The sequence below is a fragment of the Dendrobates tinctorius genome, unplaced genomic scaffold (genome assembly GCF_039654945.1).
Source record: "Dendrobates tinctorius isolate UK_male_01 unplaced genomic scaffold, ASM3965494v1 ptg000232l, whole genome shotgun sequence".
In the NCBI taxonomy this organism is placed as follows: domain Eukaryota; kingdom Metazoa; phylum Chordata; class Amphibia; order Anura; family Dendrobatidae; genus Dendrobates; species Dendrobates tinctorius.
Window position 1 is genome coordinate 13,122,268 of NW_027361899.1, and position 22,688 is coordinate 13,144,955.

Here is a 22,688-nt window from a genome sequence, read left to right on the forward strand (position 1 = left end):
TACCGTAGACCAGACCCCAGAATAAATATGTACCTCAGAACCCAGAATATGTACCCCAGATCAGACCCCAGAATACATACCCCAGACCGTGCCCAAGATAAATACGGTACATACCCCTGACCGGGGCCTGCATAAATTTTGCAATAAATAGAAAACCAGGTCTGACCCTAAAACGCAGATCCCGGACCAGATTCCAAAACCTGATGAGATCCCTAAAGAAATTAAGACCCCAGACTGTTCCACAAAATGTATGGACCCAAAACGAGACTCTATAAAGTGTTTTCATATCTCTCATGAGACCCCAATTATTCCTCTCCCCGGTCCTGTGCTGCCCACCTGACACAGGGCCCTGGAGAGGGGCAGCGGGTGTACTGTAGTAGTGGACATCCAGGCTGTCTTCCTTATATGATTTTCTATATATGCTGCCATTGTGAGTCGGTTCAGATCTTATTGCACCATGTTAACCCTTTGTGTCTTCAGTTCACAGACTGAGGCCAGCAGATTTTAAAGTAATCGCTGCTCTAGGAGACTCCATCACTGTAAGTTCTAATATTGTAGGTTTTATGGACGGGTAGGACTCATCCCGTGGTTCTTCTCCTTGTGTGCATCTGTGCTGATAGAACTGGACGGCGTACTCCCTCGTGTGCAATCTTCTCTGACTTTACTTTTGCAGGCAGGTAACGGAGCCGGTGCATTTGTTCTTGATGTGTTGGATGTGGTATCTGAATATCGCGGTTTATCCTGGAGGTAAGAAAAAGGATATTTCCATTTTTTATCAAATATCTAATATAATATATAAGGTCGTAATGATCTACTAAATTGGTAAAGTTTCAGTGACTTTTAGTTTGTATGCCGCCATGAATGTTCTGGATTTCCGTTCTGGTGTTAGGGCTACCTTAGCTGACATGTATTTATTGGCGGATGACTGGGCGCTGAGCACTGGGCACTTTGGCTCCTGTCCACCTTCCTTGTCTTTCCTTTGGGGGCTGAATTGGAGCCTCAGGAAGGATATTGTCTCGCCATAGTGATGAGGAACCATCAGAGACACGGTGCTCAGGAGACGCTGATGTGAACCATCAGAGGCACGGTGCTCAGGAGACGCTGATGTGAACCATCAGAGGCACGGTGCTCAGGAGACGCTGATGTAAACCATCAGAGGCACGGTGCTCAGAAGACGCTGAGGTGAACCATCAGAGGCACGGTGCTCAGGAGACGCTGATGTGAACCATCAGAGGCACGGTGCTCAGGAGACGCTGATGTGAACCATCAGAGGCATGGTGCTCAGGAGACGCTGAGGTGAACCATCAGAGGCATGGTGCTCAGGAGACACTGAGGTGAACCATCAGAGGCATGGTGCTCAGGAGACACTGAGGTGAACCATCAGAGGCACGGTGCTCAGGAGACACTGATGTGAACCATCAGAGGCATGGTGCTCAGGAGACGCTGATGTGAACCATCAGAGGCACGGTGCTCAGGAGACGCTGATGTGAACCATCAGAGGCATGGTGCTCAGGAGACACTGATGTGAACCATCAGAGGCACGGTGCTCAGGAGACGCTGATGTGAACCATCAGAGGCACGGTGCTCAGGAGACGCTGATGTGAACCATCAGAGGCACGGTGCTCAGGAGACACTGATGTGAACCATCAGAGGCACGGTGCTCAGGAGACGCTGAGGTGAACCATCAGAGGCATGGTGCTCAGGAGATCCCTGCTTCATTTTTTCTTAAATGTTTCTAATTTTTTTCCTGGAAAATTAGCAAATTCTGAGCTGTGCCAGCTTACCTGATGCACAATCTACGTCCCCTTCATAACCATCTTACTCTTCCTTTTTTTTAGCATCGGTGGGGACGGAGACATCAGTAACACAACCACACTGGCAAGTATGTATCTTAATGGAAAGGGAAAAAATTATATATATATATATATATATATATATATATATATACAGTATATCTTTCATTCAGATAGATTTCTCAATATTTCCATGAGATTTTCTGCTGTCTATGTACATTCTAGGGCATCTATATCTTACCACCACACCATACAACTGCAGTGCGGTTTACAGAGAATTTTTTTTATTTATTTATAAATTTTATAATATACTGTATTACCTAATTTTGCCTCAATATTTCCCGAACTTCACATTGACAGTGCTGTTGTAACTACCTGGTTCTTGCATTTAGAGGAGCTGATTTTCAGCTATTCTATAAATCCATACTCCAGTCTGAGCTCCTCTGCTCCTCTCCTACAAGCTCAGAAGCCATTTAGAAAGACTCACCCCATCTGAGCAGGGGAGGAGAGGAGCGGAGACGCTCACACTGGAGTTTTAGAACAGCTGAAGTTCAAATCAGCTTCTCTAAGTGCAAGAACAAGACAGAAAAAACAGTAGCTTCAGCACCGAGCCAAAGAGAAAAGGAAGCAAAATAGGGAAAAGGAATATAGTACAAAGATGCACAACTTTACAAAGGCTGATCAATGATTATAAAAAATTAATTTACAATTGAAGGGAATTAATGAGCCAGGTAAGGTCAACCCCAATCTCCCTCCTTTAATATTTGTGCGAGCCGGCAAATGGTTCCTTTTCTGTAAAATGGCAGCATGGAGAACGTGCTGTCCCTTGATGTTGCTGCACCATCAGCCGAGACCATGTTCATTTCTGCTATGTGGACTTATAAGATTGGTCAGTAGTTCTTCTTACGTTACTGGGGCCAAAAACCGTCCACTGAATGGTGGGTAAGTAAATGAGTCCTTAATTGTATAACCTCAGAGATGTTTTCCTCTTGCAGACATCCTCCGGATGTACAATCCTGATATACAAGGTTACTCGACAGATAAGGGATTCTATTTTCTTCCACGTGCTCGGCTGAATCAGGCTGTTCCCGGAGCGAAGGCAGAGTACGTAGAAAAGCGGAAATGACTATTCTTTCCATGTGATGTATTAGAGACCAATCTGGCAGGTGAAATTCTCGCTTATGATTGGACAATGGAGCCTTAGTAAGAATAGAATTGCTCCAATAATTTCAATGATATCATGTAACAGGCGAGCACTGGGAGATTATTTCCCACTTTTTATTTAAACATTTATTGATGAACTCTGTACATATCCATTGACCACGCGCCGTACCCATATGGAGCAGGCTCAGCGTACATGGCAAGGTGTCGGCTGTATTACACACCTGGCATCTAAGAGTAACTGATGAGCTATCTCCAACTGCATCACTTTAACTCCTTAAATTTAAAGACATTTTCAAGTCCTGAAAGATTTTGACTGTCCTTTGTTATTTTGCAGTGACATGCTCGACCAGGCTAAAAATGTTGTGACGAGGATGAAAAACATGGAAATCTCAAAGGTCTCTTGCGCAGCATATTTTTTTTTCGTCTGTGTTTTATTTATATTAGGTAAAATACTAATAGGAACTATATTTAAAGGGGACCTGTCAGTTGCCATAAATTTGTAATTTTACTGCCTGGTGTAAATGCCGCTGTTCTCCTGAATCTGGCGCTGTTTTTTTTTTGTTCCTGCCCCTAACCATTCCTGAGATATGGCTCTCTCTTCCCTGTATTTAAATCTAGTGTTTGTAACAAATGGGCGTGGTCCACAACTCTTGTCCTGTGGGCGTCTTCTTGAGGACTACACCCACTTGGCTAACAAGACTAGATTTATATACAGGGAAGATGAGGCCATATCTCAAGAATGGAGAGGGGCAGGAACAAAAGAAAAACATCCCCGGATTCAGGAGAACAGAAGCTTTTATAAAAAGTTAAATTATTACATATTTATGGAAAGTGACAGGTCTCCTTTAAGATCAAATCTGTAAAAAAGCAAACAAATGTTGCTGACTTGTACTTAAAAAGCGTGGACCACAAAAAAACCAAAAACTTTTGTGTCCTTAGTGTGGTTTGTACAGAATAAAGGAAGAACGATGTACTGACCAATTAATGGAGATACGAATGTGTCAAGTGGTCATGGCCTGGACCACCGTCTACGGCAACAAACCTTACAAATTCCAGATTGGTTGCTACAATGACAATTTTACTGTTCAAATGTTTTGATGAATGAAGCCAAATAAGTAATCCTGTATGAAGCTGATAAGGAAAAAAGGTATAATCCACCGCACACTGCTACTTGATGATTTGCAAAAAATAAGTAACTTTTATTCAAACGAAGACATCCAGTCTAGACAAAGAATAGTTCCACAACTTCAATTGTAGTATATACACATAGGTTTTCCAGTAAGCTACCCAACGTTTCGATCCTCCCGGATCTTACTCAAGGGGTACTATAAAATAAGGAAAACAATACATAAAAATAAAGACATTGCATCAAAGATTCCAACAAAAAGAGAAAATATAGACAGGCAATGGGAACATAACACGTTTTCTCCAAGGTAATAAGACCGCTAGCTCTCTCCTCTGCTCTGAAAACTCCTGTGTTTTAACAAATTGTACATTAGCGTTTTTTGCCGTTTTTCATTTTTTTGTTTTTGTCTTGTACAAGACTTAACTGTATGTGACATATTAATTCCCGGTCTATTTTATTGTCCCCTTTTTTTTTTTTACATGTGTTATGTTCCCATTGCCAGTCTATATTTTCTCTTTTTGTTGGAATCTTTGATGCAATGTCTTTATTTTTATGTATTGCTTTCCTTATTTTATAGTAACCCTTGAGAAAGATCCGGGAGGATCGAAACGTTGGGTAGCTTACTGGAAAACCTATGTGTATATACTACAATTGAAGTTGTGGCACTATTCTTTGTCTAGACTGGATATCTTTGTCTGAATAACATTTACGGTACTTATTTTTTGCAAATCATCAAGTAGTAGTGTGCGGTGGATTATACCTTTTTTCCATATTCAGGGCTTCTTAGTCCAATCCACCAGCACCTCCTCCCGTTACAGACCTGAGTGCACACCATCCTTTATCTTTAAACCTGATAAGGGACACAAGGGGCCGGTCTCCTGCATTTCTCTTGGTAACATATGGTGATGAAATGATCACAGTGACCGTTTCCTGAAAGAACCAGTATAGCATGAATGGACCAGTCAGTGAGCTCTGGGTGTACTGCCGGTCCCCATTCATGTGCTCACTGGCCCTACTTATGGGCCCATCATGAAACCATGAGCGTATTTTCTTTAAAACTTTAGCAAAAAAAATATTCTCAATCATCTCTTTATCTGTAGTGATCAACAGAACAGCGCCACCTGGTGACAACCTTATTATGAAACACAGCGTTATATGCGGAAAATTCATTCATTAACATGAGATTTGTCAAACGACTAGACAATAAGAAATTACGAACCATGTCCATCTGGTCCATCTGGTAACTTTACTGTATTATTCTTTTCTAGGAAATTAACATTACTGAGGACTGGAAACTCCTGACCATATTCATAGGAGGAAATGACTTATGTGGTATCTGCAAAAATCCGGTATGTGGAAAAATATGCATAAATGAAGTCCATCTGTTACATTCATACAGAATACATTCATACAACTACACGTAGTATGTCCCAGGTACAGACGCCATAATAAATGGGTGCTGTCATTTCAATAAACTTTCTATCAATCAATACTACCAACAGGTGGCGCTATAGAGTTCAAGTCCTCTTTTTCTCTGAAGAGGCAATTTGCATATCAATCAAAAGTACATATAAATATGAGAAACTTTGTCATCAATCTTATCATAAAAATCTTCTTCTTTCTCTGCTTATGAGCCATTCTACCCCCTCTTTGCCTCTTGATCTCATTATTCAATCTGAAAAAGATTTCAATTCTGTCTTGATAAAAAAAAGACTAGAAGCTCAAGGGCTTTAGCTGTCTATTCAAGTCTACGGAGAGGGAAGGAGAGAACAGCATAGATAAGGAGACAAAGACAGTTCACAGCTTGCTAGTAAGTTGTTTCTCTCACCCCGATGGTGAAATCACAGCTACACTGCTTAGTACTAATACATAATGTACTTCATGTTACTGCTTTCTAATAAGAGTGTTATCTCACCCAAGTATTGAATTCACAGCTACACTGATCAGTAGTTTTATAGTTTAAACTGTAAACCAGTAAAATAAATAAATATCTTCCATGCAGCTGCTTTGTAAAGACTGTTTTATCTCACTCCAGAGCTGGATTCACAGCTACACTGCTCAGTACTGGTGTAAAATGTCCTCCATGCTGCTACTTTGTAATAAGCGGTTTGGTATAGTTATATAATATTGGCAGCATGTTGGCTCAGTGGCTAGCACTGTTGCTTTGCAGCGCTGGGGCCTGGTTTCAAGTCGCACCAAGAATAACATCTGTAAGGAGTTTGTATGTTTTCCCCGTTTTTGTGTGGGTATCCTCCGGGTTCTCCGGTTTCCTCCTACATTCCAGACATACTGATAGGGAGTTTAGATAGTAAGCCCCATCAGGGACAGCGATGATAATGTCTGTAAAGTGCTGTGGAATTAATGGCGCTATATATATAAGTAAAATAAATAATATCTTCCATGCTGCTGCTTTGTAAAAAGTGTTTTATCTCACTCCAAAGCTGGATTCACAACTACACTGCTCAGTACTGTTGTATAATGTCCTACCTGTTCCTACTTTGTAGTGTCTTATCACACCTTAGAGTTGGATTCACAGCTACATTACTCATTACTGTGAGCATCTGCAGTGTATAGCAGAAATCATAGCAGCCAGTCTTTACCACTAACTCAGAGACAGCTAATTTGAGATAGAGCCTGTAGAAGGAGAAAACTTGTGAAAAGTGAAGGATATAAGTTATATAATGGCCATAAATAGTGTAAGTCTTCATGGACATACTCAACAGCTTCTTCTGAAAAGTCACCTGAAATGACCGGAATGGTACAAGTTTACCTGTATTTTTTGGATGGAGCTTTAGACACTATTTTTAGTTGTAGAAGATTAACTTTTAACTATTAACGTTTTATTTTGTAATTTATTATTTAATAAGACTTCCAGTAATAGGGGAAATACAACTATGCTGCATTATTAGGAGTTTATTCTATGTTGTTATTTCTGCTTTACTTATGTAGATGCCGCACACACTGCTTCTTATCCACTCACTGATAATGGTATCAAACATGAATATAATGGCACACGTGGTACACCATTCTCATGCGAATGCTGACATCTGTGACGACCTTAAGGAGATATCTTCTTTAATGTGCAACAGACACATCGGTCACTAATGAGTAATGACACATTGATCACTGATCACTAATGACACATAGGTGGCTGATCACTAATGGCACATCGATCACTGATCACTAATGACACATAGGTGGCTGATCACTAATGACACATCGATCGCTGATCACTAATGACACATTGGTCGCTGATCACTAATGAAACATCGATCGCTGATCACTAATGACACATAGGTGGCTGATCACTAATGAAACATCGATCGCTGATCACTAATGACACATCGATCACTGATCACTAATGACACATCGATCGCTGATCGTTAATGAAACCGATCGCTGATCACTAATAACACAGGTGGCTGATCACTATTGACACATCGATCGCTGATCACTAATAACACATCGCTGATCACTCATGACACATCGATCGCTGATCGTTAATGAGACATCGATCGCTGATCACTAATAACACATTGATCGCTGATCACTAATGAGTCATTGATCGCTGATCACTAATGACACATCAATCGCTGATCACTAATGACACATCGATCGCTGATCGCTAATGACACATCAGTCGCTGATCACTAATGAAACATCGATCACTGATCACTAATGACACATCGATCGCTGATCGTTAATGAGACATCGATCGCTGATCACTAATAACACATCGAACGCTGATCACTAATGAGTCATCGATCGCTGATCACTAATGACACATCGGTCGCTGATCACTAATGACACATCGGTTGCTGATCACTAATGACACATCGATCGCTGATCACTAATGACACATTGATGGCTGATCACTAATGACACATCGATCGCTGATCACTAATGACAAATCGATCGCTGATCACTAATGACACATCGATCGCTGATCACTAATGACACATCGATCGCTGATCACTAATGACACATCGGTCGCTGATCACTAATGACACATTGGTTGCTGATCACTAATGACACATCGATCGCTGATCACTAATGACACATCGATCGCTGATCACTAATGACACATTGATGGCTGATCACTAATGACACATCGATCGCTGATCACTAATGACACATCGATCACTGATCACTAATGACACATCGATCGCTGATCACTATTGACACATTGATCGCTGATCATTGTGCTCCTTGAGATAACACTCATTATCGGTACCTATCCTTGGCAATGACTTTGCCGCTCATTGAATGTGATGTTATGTAACAGGATGATACAGTGTCTCAGGTTTGTTTTGCCTTTCATCAGAATTTATGGGCTTTTCATATCATGAAAGGTAAATTACTGTTGCCAAGTATCTATTCTCTTCTCTCCACTTGTACTTATGCATAGAGTCTTACAATCAGCAGTCATATATTGTTCTATTGCTGTCACAAGTGATAAATCTGTCACAGGTGAAAAAAACTGAAAGAAATAGCCCATTTATTTATTTTTATTTTTCTTGCAGCCTTATCATACTCCAGAAAACTTTGTCCTCCGCATTAAGCAGGCTCTGGACTATCTGCAGGAGGAGGTAGGATGTATTCCTCCATCCCCATGTTATTAGTCCAGCATAGTGATGGCAGCCGGACCAGACAATGTTATACCAGGATATCTGATGCAATGTGCGGTAGAATTGCTTCGTTAGCACTATGGCGGTATTTCCCACTGTCCATTATTGTTGCAAGAGAGCTGAGAAGTTTATACGATTTTGTTTCAATATTTTTATTTGACATTTTAAAGACAATAAACACAAACACAATAAGTGACGAAACAAACAGTATATGGGAATAAGGGAAGAGGGGGTAAGGAATTTGGAGGAGGGGATGGAAGGATGGAGACCTGCAGCATATTAAGCTGATAAGTTTTCGATGCATTTTTGGTCCATACTTTTTTTTTTTTCCGACGCAGGTCCCAAGAATGTTTGTTAATCTGGTGACAATGTTGGACATTTTGCCCTTGAAAGAACTCTACGATATTAAGGAAACCCACTGCCCAGATCAACTCATGAGGTCAGTCTTGTGATGTCTTTGTTGCCAGTAATGCTTGGGCAAAAAGGGGAAAAGTTCTCCAGATTGGTCAACCTCATCTAAAGGCATTAGACAGCTGTTGGGAGAAAGTTTTTGATGGAATAATCAATCTTTACGACTCCTGAATACACAGGGGCCAAGCACTTCTGTGTTCTCTATGACAGCAATGCTGCCAGACTCCTCTGTCTTCCTCCAGTCCCTGTGTCCTCTTGAAACTCTTCTGTACTCTCCAGACCCCTCTGTTTTCCCCAAATTCTTCTGTACCCTTCATTCTCCTCTGCCCCTCCAGATCCAGCTGTCCCCTCCAGACTCCTCTGTACCCTCTCGCAGACGACGCTGTCCTCTCATGCTCCCTCTAGACCCCTACTTCCCTCCAGACTCTTCAGACCTCTGGGCCTCCTCCAGACTTTTTTGTCCCCTCCAGACTCCTCTGACCCTTCCAGATTCTTCTGTGCCTTCCAGACCCCTGTGTCCTGTCTAGACTCCAATGTCGCCACCCAGACCATTCTATCCCCTCGAGACCCCCTTGTCCTTTCCAGACTCCTCTGTTGTGAGTTCATTCTCTGGTTCACCAGTTGTGAGTTCTCCTTCCAGACTCCCTCTGGTGGTAACAGGAGGTAGTGAGGCTGATTTGATCGGTGATCTGCCACCTGAGAATGAGGATGACGATTGGACCTCAGGAGTCTCAGATTGGATTTAAGACAGCCGACGCCCTATTCTTTTGCTGGTGATTCCTTCTGGCTTGTCAGCTCTTGGTTTTCAGCTCTGTTCCAGTCATCTAAAGCTAAGTTTTTCTGCTACTGTTCACACTCGATTTTGTTGGTCCATTCAGTTTTTTGGTGTGGTCAGCCAGCCCCGGCTGGGGGCTGTGCTGAATTTCCACTCTTATTTATCAGTATTTTGCCAATTTGCTTTTTGCCCCTTACTAGTTTGGTCTCTTTTTGCTCTGTCTCAGAATATTTCAGAGTGCTGATATAGTGGGAGAAGGCTAGTGACTTCAGGGTTAATTTTGCTATCAGAAGTGTTGGACATTATTTTTGTAGGGTTTTTTGCAGGTTGCAGACAGTGTCTTTCCTTTCCTCTCTAGTTAGTTTGGGCCCCATCGTTTGCTCAGCCTATTTTCCTGCCTGTGTTTGTGCCTTCATCTTGTTTCACCGTCAATACATGTGTGGGGGCTGTCTATTCCTTTGGGGTCTGCTCTGGGGAAGTTAGTTTTCCCCTTTTTATGCTTCAGGCTTATTTAGTCCTCTGGCTGTGACGAAGCATCTAGGAACATCGTAGGTACGCTCCACGGCTGCTGCTAGTTGTGTGGTAGGATCAGGGATCTGCAATCTGCATAGTTACCAACCTCTCTGGTTTTCTGTGACTTAGCTTGTTTTGCTTTTTTCTCCTCGGTGACCCATTCATAACATTCCTCTGTCCCTTCCAGACCCCTCTGTCCAGTCTAGAGTCCTCTATCTTCTTTCAGACCCCTCTGTCCTCTCCAGACCACTCTGTTCCCTCCAGACTGCTCTGTACCCTCCAGTCTCCTCTGTTCGCCCCTAGACCCCTTCTGTCCCTTCCAGACCCCTTCTGTCCCTTCCAGACCCCCTCTGTCCCTTCCAGACCTGCTCTGTCTCCTCCCATTTTCTCTGTCTCCTCCAGATTTCTGTATCCTATCCAGACTCCATTGTCCCCTCCAGACCATTCTATCCCCTCCAGACTCACTTGCCCCCCAGACCACTGTCCAGTTCAGACCCCTGGGTTCCCTCCAGACTCTTTTGTCCCTTCCAGACTCCGCTGTTCTGTCCAGACTTCTCTTTCACCTCCAAACTCCTCCATACCCTCTCTAGACTCTTATATCCTCTCTATCCTCCTTCAGATCCCTTTGTCCTCCACCTTCAGACCCTGCTGATGCCTCCAACCACCTCTGTCCCTTCCAGATTTCTCTGGCAGCTGCTTATTTCCTGGGGAGAAAACGTGTCAGACATCTGAAATCGGAATTGATGGCTACTTCTTTTCCCTGACATCATCTATAAAGGGAGACTCGGGAGTCCTCCATAAACATTAGACTGTCAGATGGTCCCACTAATATCAGTGGGTTTCCCTCACTGTAGTCTAATGTTTTTGGGGGTCTTACCATGGAAGGTCTTAGAATCTGATACCCGGGAATCACATTTTTAGAAGTGTAGTAGGGAACCCATCACAGCCAAAAGACGTCAATGATGCTCAATGTGTATAAAAAGCTCAGGTGGGTGCCTGCCATCAAAGAAAGTTCATCATGGGCTAAAGTATCCCCTTAGGTCTAAAGGCCCGATAAACAAAAATGGCATGAGTCCACCAACTTTGGCTTGACCAGAAAACCATCTAATGTGCATTCAGGCCTCCAAACTCTCCCCCGACATCATCTGTAGGGCTTGTTGAGTTTCAATGCTCATCCTGTTCTTCTCCCAGGAGATAAGCTGCCACCAGGGCATTATGGCAGTGTCTTACTCCTCTATTACCCGATCTGACCATGCTTGGAGGCGTCAGGAGAGAGAAAGCTGTCTGCCCAATGTACGTCCGACCATTTGCACCTCGAGTCTTAGATGTATTAACTCAATAATAGAAAATGCGATAAATACCATAGATAAATCTATAAATCATCCAAGTTCATGTGCAAATGCATCAGTATCGGGGGTCAAAGTGTGAGAAACAAGTAGAAGATGAGACAAGAACACAAGGACTGAACCCCGGTGCGATCATATTTATGGCTCCTTATCAGCACCGGAGCGAATCACTGGTGGATACCATTGTTCAATGTCATCTCTGAAAACCCTGACCTGAAGGAGACGAGATATCGAGACCTCAGCTATTTACAGACGTTTTCTGATCATTAATGGTTAACCTATGGAAGAACCCGGAGACGAAACGACCAACTGGAATATTACGAAAAGTCAGAAGTTAGATGTTAAAGTCCTGTTTTCTGGGCTTTAAAGGGGTTTTAGATGTTGTATTGGCCTCTGCCCAGCACCTTAGGACCCCATCAATCTGTCAAACAAAGGTGATCTAGAGCACTTTTGGGTGCTCTAGAGGTCGGACCCCACAACATTCCCCGATAAACCCTCTCTGGATCCCATCAGCTTCCTGTAATGCCCTTGTTGCTCCTATCGTCGTCCTCCTATGAAGTCCAGCCTGTGTGATGTCTGTCAATACTGTAATATATAGAACAAGAGATCAAAAAGTCATAGGTCCCTTAAAGGGACTAAAAAAAATATTTTTTTTAAATATAAAATAAATTAAAAAGTCAAATCGCCATTTTTTCCATAAAATAAATGAAAAAATTCAACATGTTTGGACTTTTTAGATGTGTCGATACCAATCTACCAAAATCTAAAATAAACACCATAAAATCGAAACGCTATAAAGAGAAATAAGAGTCAAAACTACAGAACTGCTGTCAGTCGCTAATCCTTCCTAAAATAAATTCAATGAAAAGAAGATCGGGACATCTTACGAGAAGCCCTCACAGCTCCCAAATAACGCACCATTTATTGGGGTGGTGCTACCCCCCACTCTAATATAATAAGAAAAATAAGGATGTTTGACCGAAATCTATACATCTTTCCGCAGCGCCCTGTGCAGTTGTGTGGTCAACAACCAAGAAGGATCGACTGAGATATCAACTCTTAAACTATTCAACAAGCAATACCAAGTAAGTAATGGTGGAAAGTATCGCCACTGACAGCGACACCCGCAGCGAGAGCCCGGGGTCCAGAGGGAACACTGCAGAGTATAAGAAAACATTATCTGTAGAAGTCAATGCTTTCCAGGAACAAACTCGCCAGCTGGTGGAGAGCGGACGGTACGACACCAAAGAAGATTTCACCGTTGTCATTCAGCCGTTCTTAGAGAAACTTGTGATACCGAGAAATGAAGTAAGTGTACTGAGAAATCCACACACGTAATCAGACTCAGGGGAGCAACGAGGTCAGAACGTGACATCAGGACGTCACCTACTGGTTAGGTTTCTATAGTGAGGGAATTACATTTCTGATAATGTTTTCTTCTTTCAATTATTAATATTAATATCTTTATTTAAAACAAAATCATCAGTCTGGCATTTTTCACACTGACCATTAAAACTCACACCTCCAGTTCTGTACAAGTAGATTTTTCAATTGTTTCATTATCATCTCAGACGAGAAAGCAATGAGAGGAAACACCTTATAATAGGGTTACAGGTGATGTCACAGCTCACCTTCTGCTCCTGTACAATGACTGATAACACCTCTATATACAGCTGATAATACAGGATCCACCATTCACAACAGGTGATGTCACAGCTTACCTCCTCCTCCTGTACAATGACTGATTACACCCCTATATACAGTAGATAACACAGGATCCACCATTCACAATAGGTGATGTCACAGCTCACCTCCTCCCCCTCCTGTACAATGACTGATTACACCTCTATATACAGTAGATAACACAGGATCCACCATTCACAATAGGTGATGTCACAGCTCACCTCCTCCCCCTCCTGTACAATGACTGATTACACCTCTATATACAGTAGATAACACAGGATCCACCATTCACAATAGGTGATGTCACAGCTCACCTTCTCCTCCTGTACAATGACTGATTACACCTCTATATACAGTAGATAACACAGGATCCACCATTCACAGTAGATGATGTCACAGCTCACCTCCTCCCCCTCCTGTACAATGACTGATTACACCTCTATATACAGTAGATAACACAGGATCCACCATTCGCAATAGGTGGTCACAGCTCACCTCCTCCTCCTGTACAATGACTGATAACACCTCTATATACATAAGATAACACAGGATCCACCATTCACAATAGGTGATGTCACAGCTCACCTTCTCCTCCTGTACAATGACTGATTACACCTCTATATACAGTAGATAACAAAGGATCCACCATTCACAGTAGATGATGTCACAGCTCACCTCCTCCCCCTCCTGTACAATGACTGATTACACCTCTATATACAGTAGATAACACAGGATCCACCATTCATAATAGGTGATGTCACAGCTCACCTCCTCCTCCTGTACAATGACTGATATCTACTGTATATAGAGGAGTTAACACAGGATCCAACATTCACAATAAGTGATATCACAGCTCACCTCCTCCTCCTCCTGTACAATGACTGATAACACCTCTATATACAGTAGATGAGAGAAGGGATTTTTTTTGGAATTAATAATGTGACCTTAACCCTTCCCTTTGTGTTGTGTACAGGCAGGGATTCCTGATAGATCCTACATGTCTCCTGATTGCTTCCATTTTGGAGAGAAGGCTCACGCTCAGGGTGCACGTGCTTTGTGGAAAAACATGGTAACTTCACAAATTGAATTTATTTTTGTATTTACTACCTGGAATCCGGACGGCCGACCCTGACACCGTGGCCTCAGCTGTAATTTTGGGGGATAAATGACATGAACCAGCACCACTTGGATTTTCCCGCACCCTTTCTCCATTCCCCCCTCTTTGTGGCTCTGCCTCCATACGTTAATGATTATTTTGTAGATATTTTCCTTGTCCGCCGTTCCATAAGATCCTTCGCTACGTTATTTCATTTCTTTCTTCCTCTTAGTTTGAACCTGTAGGACAGAAGACGGATAACCAAGGTCTGGACGAGGACATCGGTATTTTCTGCCCCTCGGAGGTGGGATTATTAACCCTTTATTAATGACTCACAGTAGTATAACTTCTCAGCAATGCGATGGGTCCGTCTTGTAAGCTGCAGCTCGATGTATCATGTGCAATCGTGATACGAAACTCATCAGATGATTTTATAGAAACCTGAAAACTACTGAGCGAAGAATCATCTGATATTGCATTTTTTTCTAGGATGATCCTTTTGTGAAAACTGCGAAAAACAGCAACTATGCTTATCCCACCATTATGCCTGACCCGGTGAGTATTACACTGTCATTAAAGGAAGTCTGAGGTCTAATTCTACCCCCGAGGCTACCATCATACATTTTATTTTGCCTCCAATTACAAGCACAGGGCAATTATTCTCTAGAGCTAGGACAAACTTTGCATAAATCAGTATCACATGAACTTTGTAATCAATGTTATCACAAAAATCATCTTCTTTCTCCATTTATAAGCCTCTTCTCCTCACCCTGCCTCCTGATCTTATCATTCAATTTGAAAATGTTTGGATCAAAACATGATGGGCTATTGAGGTCTATGGAGAAGGGAGGAGGTGAAAGAAGCGGAGTGAAAAGTAGAAGTAGAGAGACACATGTAGATTGTGCTAGTCAGTGATTGGCTCCCTACTGATCTGGATTCACAGATACACTGCATAATGTCCTCCATTCTTCTGATTTCTATTAAGTGTTTTATATTCCTCCTGAGCTGGAAATACTGCTACAATGTGTAGTACTGATTACAATTTCCTCTGTGCTGCTGCTTTCTACTAAGTATTTTATCTAACCCCAGTGCTGAATTCACAGGTACAGTGCTTAGTACTGCTGTTTAAAATCTCCCATGCTTCTGAACATAAGCTACATAGTGATAAGCTGTGTGTGCTGTGTATGGGAGACACCATAGCAGCTAATCTCCCCCCACTAGCTCAGAGCCAACTGAAAATTGGAGCTAGGGAGCAAAACGGGTGAAACAGGAGACAAATCTCACAATACATTGCAAGGATGACTGTAAAGATGACTTCTAATGCAGATAATGTTGAATGAGAGCAGTATGGTGGCTCAGTGGTTAGCACTGTATGGTTGCCCAGTGGTTAGCACAACAGCTTTGCAGTGTTGAGATCCTGGTTCAAATCCCACCAGGGACAACATCTGCAAAGAGTGTGCATGTTCTTTCCTTCCACCCTCCAAAGACTGATGGGGAATGTAGATTGTGAGCCCCAGTGGGCACTGCGATGCTGATGACTGTAAAGTGCTGTTGAAATAATGATACTATATAAGTGAGTAAAATATATAAATACTTATGTAGAATGCAGGCTCAGTCTGATTGGGCCCCATCATGATGTGTATTGGAAGACAAGAACTCATGCAAGAATAAAGAGGCTGTCCGGTGAAAACATATTGCTGACCTATCCATTCCGCTGATTCCACACATATCTGATATTGATTAGCTGTCCTGTGGATAGGTCATCATATTACTCCGACTCGACAATTCCTTTAGCTGCAATTCTAGCAAACAAGGGATCTGGAATTAGAATATTCCAGTAATTAAGAACTATCAGAGATTTCCATGCGCAAATTTTGCCTTTTAACAGTTTTTATTCCCTGTATTGATTATGTGTTTTAGGTGCAAGGAAGCAAATTAACCTGTTCCGACCTGAGCGCGTCTCCTGTAAAGCCCACCTCAGGTGAACCCCGACCCTGTACTCGTCGTCTACACTTCTCTTTACTGTCGATCGGCTTCTAGCAGCATCATTGCTCCGTACGGATGGGGATTAATCATGATTTCTCCTCCTTTTCCAGTCCACAGACTTCGGCCAGCAGACATTAACGTGGTCGCAGCTCTTGGCGATTCTCTGACGGTAAGAAATTGGAAGGAATTGTATAGTAAATGTAATCCATATTAACTAGAGATGAGCAAAACGCTTCTCTGTGTCCAGTTTTGACCTTCGATTTTCTGTTGCACGTGGACATCACGTCCTGGCATCTCCTGGACGCCTCTGTCACGGCGTGACGCATATCATGACACGGTGTGAAGTCTAGGAAGAGACAGAAGCGCCCAGGAGACGCCAGGGGCGAGGATGTCGGCCGCAGAAGTGATGTCCAGCTGCAACAGAAAATCAGACTAGAGGTCGAAAATGGCCACCACGAATGGTAATGCACTGATTAGTGTGCACTGTGCTCAGCACATAGTCCATAGTATACGCCGGGAACTTCTCTCGGTACACACTTATAAGGCTGCTACTTATAACATGTTCCTCCTATTAATACAGTATATGTGTCTGATATTACAGGCCGGTAATGGAATCGCCTCCAATCCCAACGACGTCTTGGATGTAATCAAACAATATCGTGGGTTATCATGGAGGTAAAGTAATTAAGGAAAACAATAATGACTACAAACACGGAATCACGGAATCAGTAGTAACGACATACGGAGCATCAGTATTAGTAATGAACAAGTTGATCATTTTCCAGTGAAATTTGGCGATCCAGCCGGGAGGGAGGAGGATTTTGATAGGAATACTTTCGGTATAGATGAAATGAGACCTGTACTACCTCTGTACACATTTAGAGGGCTTAATTTTTCCAGAATTAATATTTTAAGAAAACTAAAGACCTCCATTCAGTGATTGATACAGAACGTAACGTCAGGAGTATAACGACGTGTATTTTTTATGTGTTTCAGCATTGGAGGAGATTCTTCTCTTGACCTAGTCACCACCTTACCGAGTAAGCGAAGTTCTGTAATCTGTAACTGATGGCATTAAAGCGGGTCTGTCACCGGGTTTCCCAATTTAAACTGCATTCATTGCTAAATAGATTGATTGGACCTGATGATACTGGTGTATTCAGTTTAAGCATCCAAGTCAGAATGGTTGTATAATCATTATGAACGTGTTCACACTCACACCAGGGAAACGCCGCACCTACACCAAACTGGTCACTAGACAGGGTAGAAAGGCCATGGCCCCACAATTTAAAAACACCACCTTGCACCTGGCTCCCTAAAAGACTGTTGAGTGGTTTCTCGTACTGCCTGAGGAACCAGAGGGGAGGCTTCAACACAATACCAACAAGGGGAAAGGAAAGTGTGAGGAGAGGTACGAGAACCCATGGGGAAAAACTAAGACACATTCAAATAATGTGAAACAGTGAAGGTTAAGGAGTACCAAAAATAAAGGAACAAGAAAGACCTCCCAATAACCAAAAGGAAAAGGAGGGAAAGCAAACCAACTTACTGCAAGAATGACACTGGAGTTTACCCAGCAAGATAAACCCCTAAGATAAAGAGCTGGAACTCCTAAATGTACATCCATGAGGAAATATAGCCAGCAAGGAAATGCAGAGAAGGGACTCTATATAAAGCCACACCCAGAACGTGAAAGGGCAGACCAAAATGGGAAGATAGACAACACCTGGAAAGGAACAAACCAAGACGGCAGAATAAGGACAAAAGAACAATCAGCATTTGGACAGGGAAGGAAAAGAGCTATAGCTCAAAAGGCAGACGAAACGACCATAAAACAACTGGTGCCAAGATTGAATCTCAATGCCTTCCCACTTAGCTCGATTGACAGCACCTTAATGTCCCTCATACTGCTGCTGATTCTCCACCCATATAACTTGATTGAGAGCACCTCAGAGTCCCTCGGCCCTGATTTTATTGAATTTCTGCCCACCTAGCCTGATTGACAGCTCCTTAAATGAATTAACAAGCTAGGTCCACTCAAAGTTGGAGCTACTCTTACTTAGGATCAGAACTTGGGGTCTCATACATGGTCTCTTAGTGTCAATGACAGAAGAGTCTGTTCTCTGACCTTCAGAAAGGTGAGTACTGCCTCCTCCCTGCTGCTGCTGAATACTCACCCTCTTAGAGTGACAACTCCTCAATGTCTTTTCTCGATGCTGATGAATCTTCGTCCACCTTGCCTAATTGCCTTGCCTAGTTTCTCAGTGTCCTCCTCCCTGTTGCTGCTAGGATCTCAGTCTGCTCAGTACAAGCCGCAGCTGTCATTCAGACTGGCTGACGGAGACTGAATGCTCTTGGACTTCTGAGCTCTCTCATTCTGTATCTGGACTCAAGAAATTCTCATCTTTATAGTAGGATTATACAGCCAATTTGACATGGATTCTAAGTAAACACGCCAGCCTCATCAGGTCCAAGAGGTTTATTTAATAGTATGCAATATGCATTGACAAAAAATGGTGACAGGTTGTCTCATAATAGCAACTCTTTAAATAATAGTAGCCACCCCAGCCATAACCCGTTCCCGCGGTCCTGACCTCTGACCCTCGAGAGGATGTAGAATGTGGGAGGGTTATATCATATTCATCTCTAGGGCAGTTTGAATATTTGTTACAATGACACATGTCTAACCTCGGAATGTTCTTCTCTCTTCTACAGATATTCTTAAGGAGTTTAACCCCTTTCTTACCGGATACGCAATAGACACTGGGAGTAGCGACTCGCACAATGCATTCCTCAACAGAGCCGTCCCCGGGGCCAAAGCTTTGTAAGAACTTATTTTCATTTTACAATTACAGAAGTTACAGAATGCCATAATGTATCTCTCACAACCATCAACATACATATCATAATAAGCAAGTGCCAGATCAACATCTCTGCAGTCCGTATCCACAGGTGGCGCATTAGGCTCTGCCCACTTAATCTAGACCACGCCTACTTTTCACAGCATGTAGCACTTTCCGCAGCCTTCTCCTAGTCCCCCACCCTAGAGGCACACACTCGCTTTCCCTATAGCTATGATGACTCAGTGACTACATATTGATACTTTGTGCCAGTGTCAGAGAAATGTTCATTTTGTTCCATATTTTTCAATAATTTTGCATTTTTCCTGCAGTCTTGTGGCCACTTGATGTCATAGTAATTCTATAAACTATAAGAGGAGCTGTGAAAAAGGAAGTGAGCTCATGTGTGGCTGAGACCACATGGAGTGACGGGGGGGAACACCGTACCCTGGATAACAGACTGTCACCCCAGGGAGCCTGCCCACATAGTCACCAGCCAGGGCGGATGTCTGTGCAGCTCTATCAATGGAACCAGGGAGCGGCAGGGAGGGCTGACGCCTCGGCCACTCCGAGGAAAGCTGCTGGCACTGTGCTGAATACGTCAAAACAGATGCTGGGGTAGAAGCCAGTGAGAGTTGGGTTTTCGGTGCAAGATGCAAGGATAGGCGCTGAGAGGACAAGTTACAGCATGGTGATTTGGGCCATGTTTGGGAATTAGAGAGTCACTTATCCTGGATCTTGGGATCTTGGTGAGTGCTGGGTATCCTGCTAGCAAGTGAGGTCACTGTTGTTTTAAATGAGTCACAGGTCACCTGCTCGATGTCCGCACGTACAATAACCCATTGAACCCATTTTGGTCTAGAAACATTTTCTATGTATACATGCCTAATGATGCAGATCTTCCTGTCCGGAGGCCTCGGGTCGCTGGAGTATTTCCTATATAGTCCTGGACTTTGCTCCGGTGCAGGCCGATATATACCCCAGATAAATGCATATATACATTTTACAACCTTGAATAAAATAACCATTACATCCATTACGAGTCAATCGGGTGTCATTGTGGCGCACTTCTCATTACATACCACTGGGAAAAAAAGGAACAAAAGTGACCTTCCTATTGGCACTGGGCCGGGGCAGCAAGCTAGACCCTTGCCCTGAGTAATGAAAGCCCGACTGCGACCCTTCTCCAGAATACCCCGATCGGCTGACGATCAGCTGGTATCACCGGTAGAGCTTAGCGGCCACTAGAGGTGACATAGAGTATTACAAGCCGCTCATTAAAATGATCAGAGCAGCGGGGTCTGCTCAGAGGGGGAGCTAAGGATATATCTTCACCGTAAAATGTCCTGTTGCTTTGCAGGGATATGCCCGCGCAGGCGCAGGCGCTGGTGGACCAGATGAAATCAGACAAGGTGCGTTACTACATGATCTCAGAGATAAGTGCCATGTGTATCTTTCTGCATAAAATGAGTGTTAAAGGGGAACTCCAAAGAAACTTTATGGCCATACACTGTCTATGGCCGGTTTCACACGTCAGTACAGTTTTCTCACGTACCAGAGACACTGACACATGTAGACTCATTGAAATGAATGGGTCTACGTACATGTCAGCATGTTTTCACGGAACGTGTGTCAGTGTGCAAAACACGCAGACATGTCCGTTTTCACCCGGACACACGGGCCGCAAAACGTGCTGCACACGTGCACACGGAGAACAGTGTGCTACTGTAGGGAAGTAGCGCTACTGTAGGTCGCTGTTCCCCGGCGGCAGGGGATGAACGAGGCGGTGATCCATTCTCCCCTGCTCTGCCGGCGAGCAGGGGAGAATGAATTAATGAAAAACTGACCTTCTGTGACCTCCGAGCCGTGGAAGAATGCAAGTGATGAGGTCACGGCAGTTCAAGCTCTGACACAGTGACCTCATCACTTGCATTCTCCGACGGTCCTGAGGTCACAGCAGGTCAGTTTTTCATTGATTCATTCTCCTCTGCTTGCGCTCATCGCGGTAGAGCAGGGGAGAATGACAGCCGGCTTCAGCACCAGCCGCCGGGGGACTGCGGCTTACAGTAGCGCTTCTTCCCCGGCGGCCGTCTGTGTGGTCCTGATGCGGCACACGGGTGGCACACAGTTGCCCCACATGTGCTGCCCGTACTACACACACGGACACTGATATCTCCGGTACCGGGTTTTCCAGTACTGGAAATATCAGGACTTGCGAACCCGGCCTATGTGATTGATGATGAAAGTACAGGAGCAAGAAAAGATCATCCGGTGTTCCAGTGATCGGAGGAGGTCCCAGCACTGATCTAGTGGATCAGTCATCATTTTTGGAGTGTAGATTAACCCTTTATAGCCTAACCTCACTAGAGCTGGACATTTATGGCAGAGTCCTGTGAACTGTTGTCAAGATGGAACCTTTAGCTTTCGGGTGAAATTACCCGTAAACGGTTTGTCCACAAAAAGGGGCTAAAATTGAATATGTAAAAGCAATAACTATGAGATGAGGAGGAGGAGGACGAAGAATTAAAATAATCTTTAATGTTTTGCAGAGAATCAGAATAAATGACGACTGGAAACTGATCACAGTTTTCATTGGAGCCAATGACCTGTGCGCCTCCTGTACCGACAGCGTAAGTCACAATGTTGGAGAATGCCCAATCCGGCTTAATGCTGAACATAAGGGTGCAGGACGGCGGGGGGTAATGAGGAGCAATAGATGATTTCCGATATTTCATACCTTTAAATGTGTCACATCTCCAGAATTCCTGCAAGAATATAGACTTAAAGGATACAACTCTGTAGCCGCCATTATAAATCCTTTCTGTTTGACCTCATGAAATCTGGAGAGGAAAACTATGTAGATATTTTATGTTTACGCCCCTTAAATTGATTAATTGCACCGTTTTGTTCCTCTAAAACTAGAGCTCAGTGTGTCTGAAGGACCATCTATGGTGTATGGGGGCCTCCCAGCTCTCACCCCAAAGACAACATCAGGGAATAGAAGGGTCGGACTTGTTGAATTTTAATGTGTCTAGAGGGGACAAATGGGTCATGAGAGGCAAGCGGGGTCTGGAGGGGGACAGAGGGGTCAGGAGGAGGGCAGAGGCATCTGAGAGAACAGGGGACAGCCAGGGTGTCTGGAGTAAACAGAGTCTGGAAAGGGCAAAGGGGTCTGGAGGGGCCAGTGGGGTCAGGAGGGGACAAAGAGGTCTGGAGGTAATAGAGGGGTCCGGTGTGGACAGAGGGTGCTGGGAAGATCAGAAGGGTTTGGGAGGGGGCATTGGAATCTGAGTGGACAGTGGTTCTGGAGGGGATAGGGGTGTTTGG

General features: G+C 43.5%; 1 protein-coding gene across 1 annotated transcript in view; it reads left to right on the forward strand.

Annotated features, from left to right (window-relative positions):
* The window catches only part of PLB1 (phospholipase B1), a 110,280-nt gene that overhangs the window by 39,272 nt on the left and 48,320 nt on the right, over positions 1-22,688 (forward strand). Inside the window, exons 17-36 of the mRNA XM_073556339.1 lie at positions 481-539; positions 674-747; positions 1,839-1,882; positions 2,789-2,897; positions 3,292-3,352; positions 5,352-5,432; positions 8,607-8,672; positions 9,050-9,150; positions 12,760-12,841; positions 12,960-13,064; positions 14,413-14,508; positions 14,768-14,839; positions 15,025-15,090; positions 16,456-16,516; positions 16,632-16,690; positions 17,123-17,196; positions 17,518-17,561; positions 19,237-19,345; positions 20,722-20,773; positions 21,911-21,991. Coding sequence (XP_073412440.1) covers positions 481-539; positions 674-747; positions 1,839-1,882; positions 2,789-2,897; positions 3,292-3,352; positions 5,352-5,432; positions 8,607-8,672; positions 9,050-9,150; positions 12,760-12,841; positions 12,960-13,064; positions 14,413-14,508; positions 14,768-14,839; positions 15,025-15,090; positions 16,456-16,516; positions 16,632-16,690; positions 17,123-17,196; positions 17,518-17,561; positions 19,237-19,345; positions 20,722-20,773; positions 21,911-21,991 — 1,496 coding nt within the window. The remainder of the gene's footprint in view (positions 1-480; positions 540-673; positions 748-1,838; positions 1,883-2,788; positions 2,898-3,291; positions 3,353-5,351; positions 5,433-8,606; positions 8,673-9,049; positions 9,151-12,759; positions 12,842-12,959; positions 13,065-14,412; positions 14,509-14,767; positions 14,840-15,024; positions 15,091-16,455; positions 16,517-16,631; positions 16,691-17,122; positions 17,197-17,517; positions 17,562-19,236; positions 19,346-20,721; positions 20,774-21,910; positions 21,992-22,688) is intronic.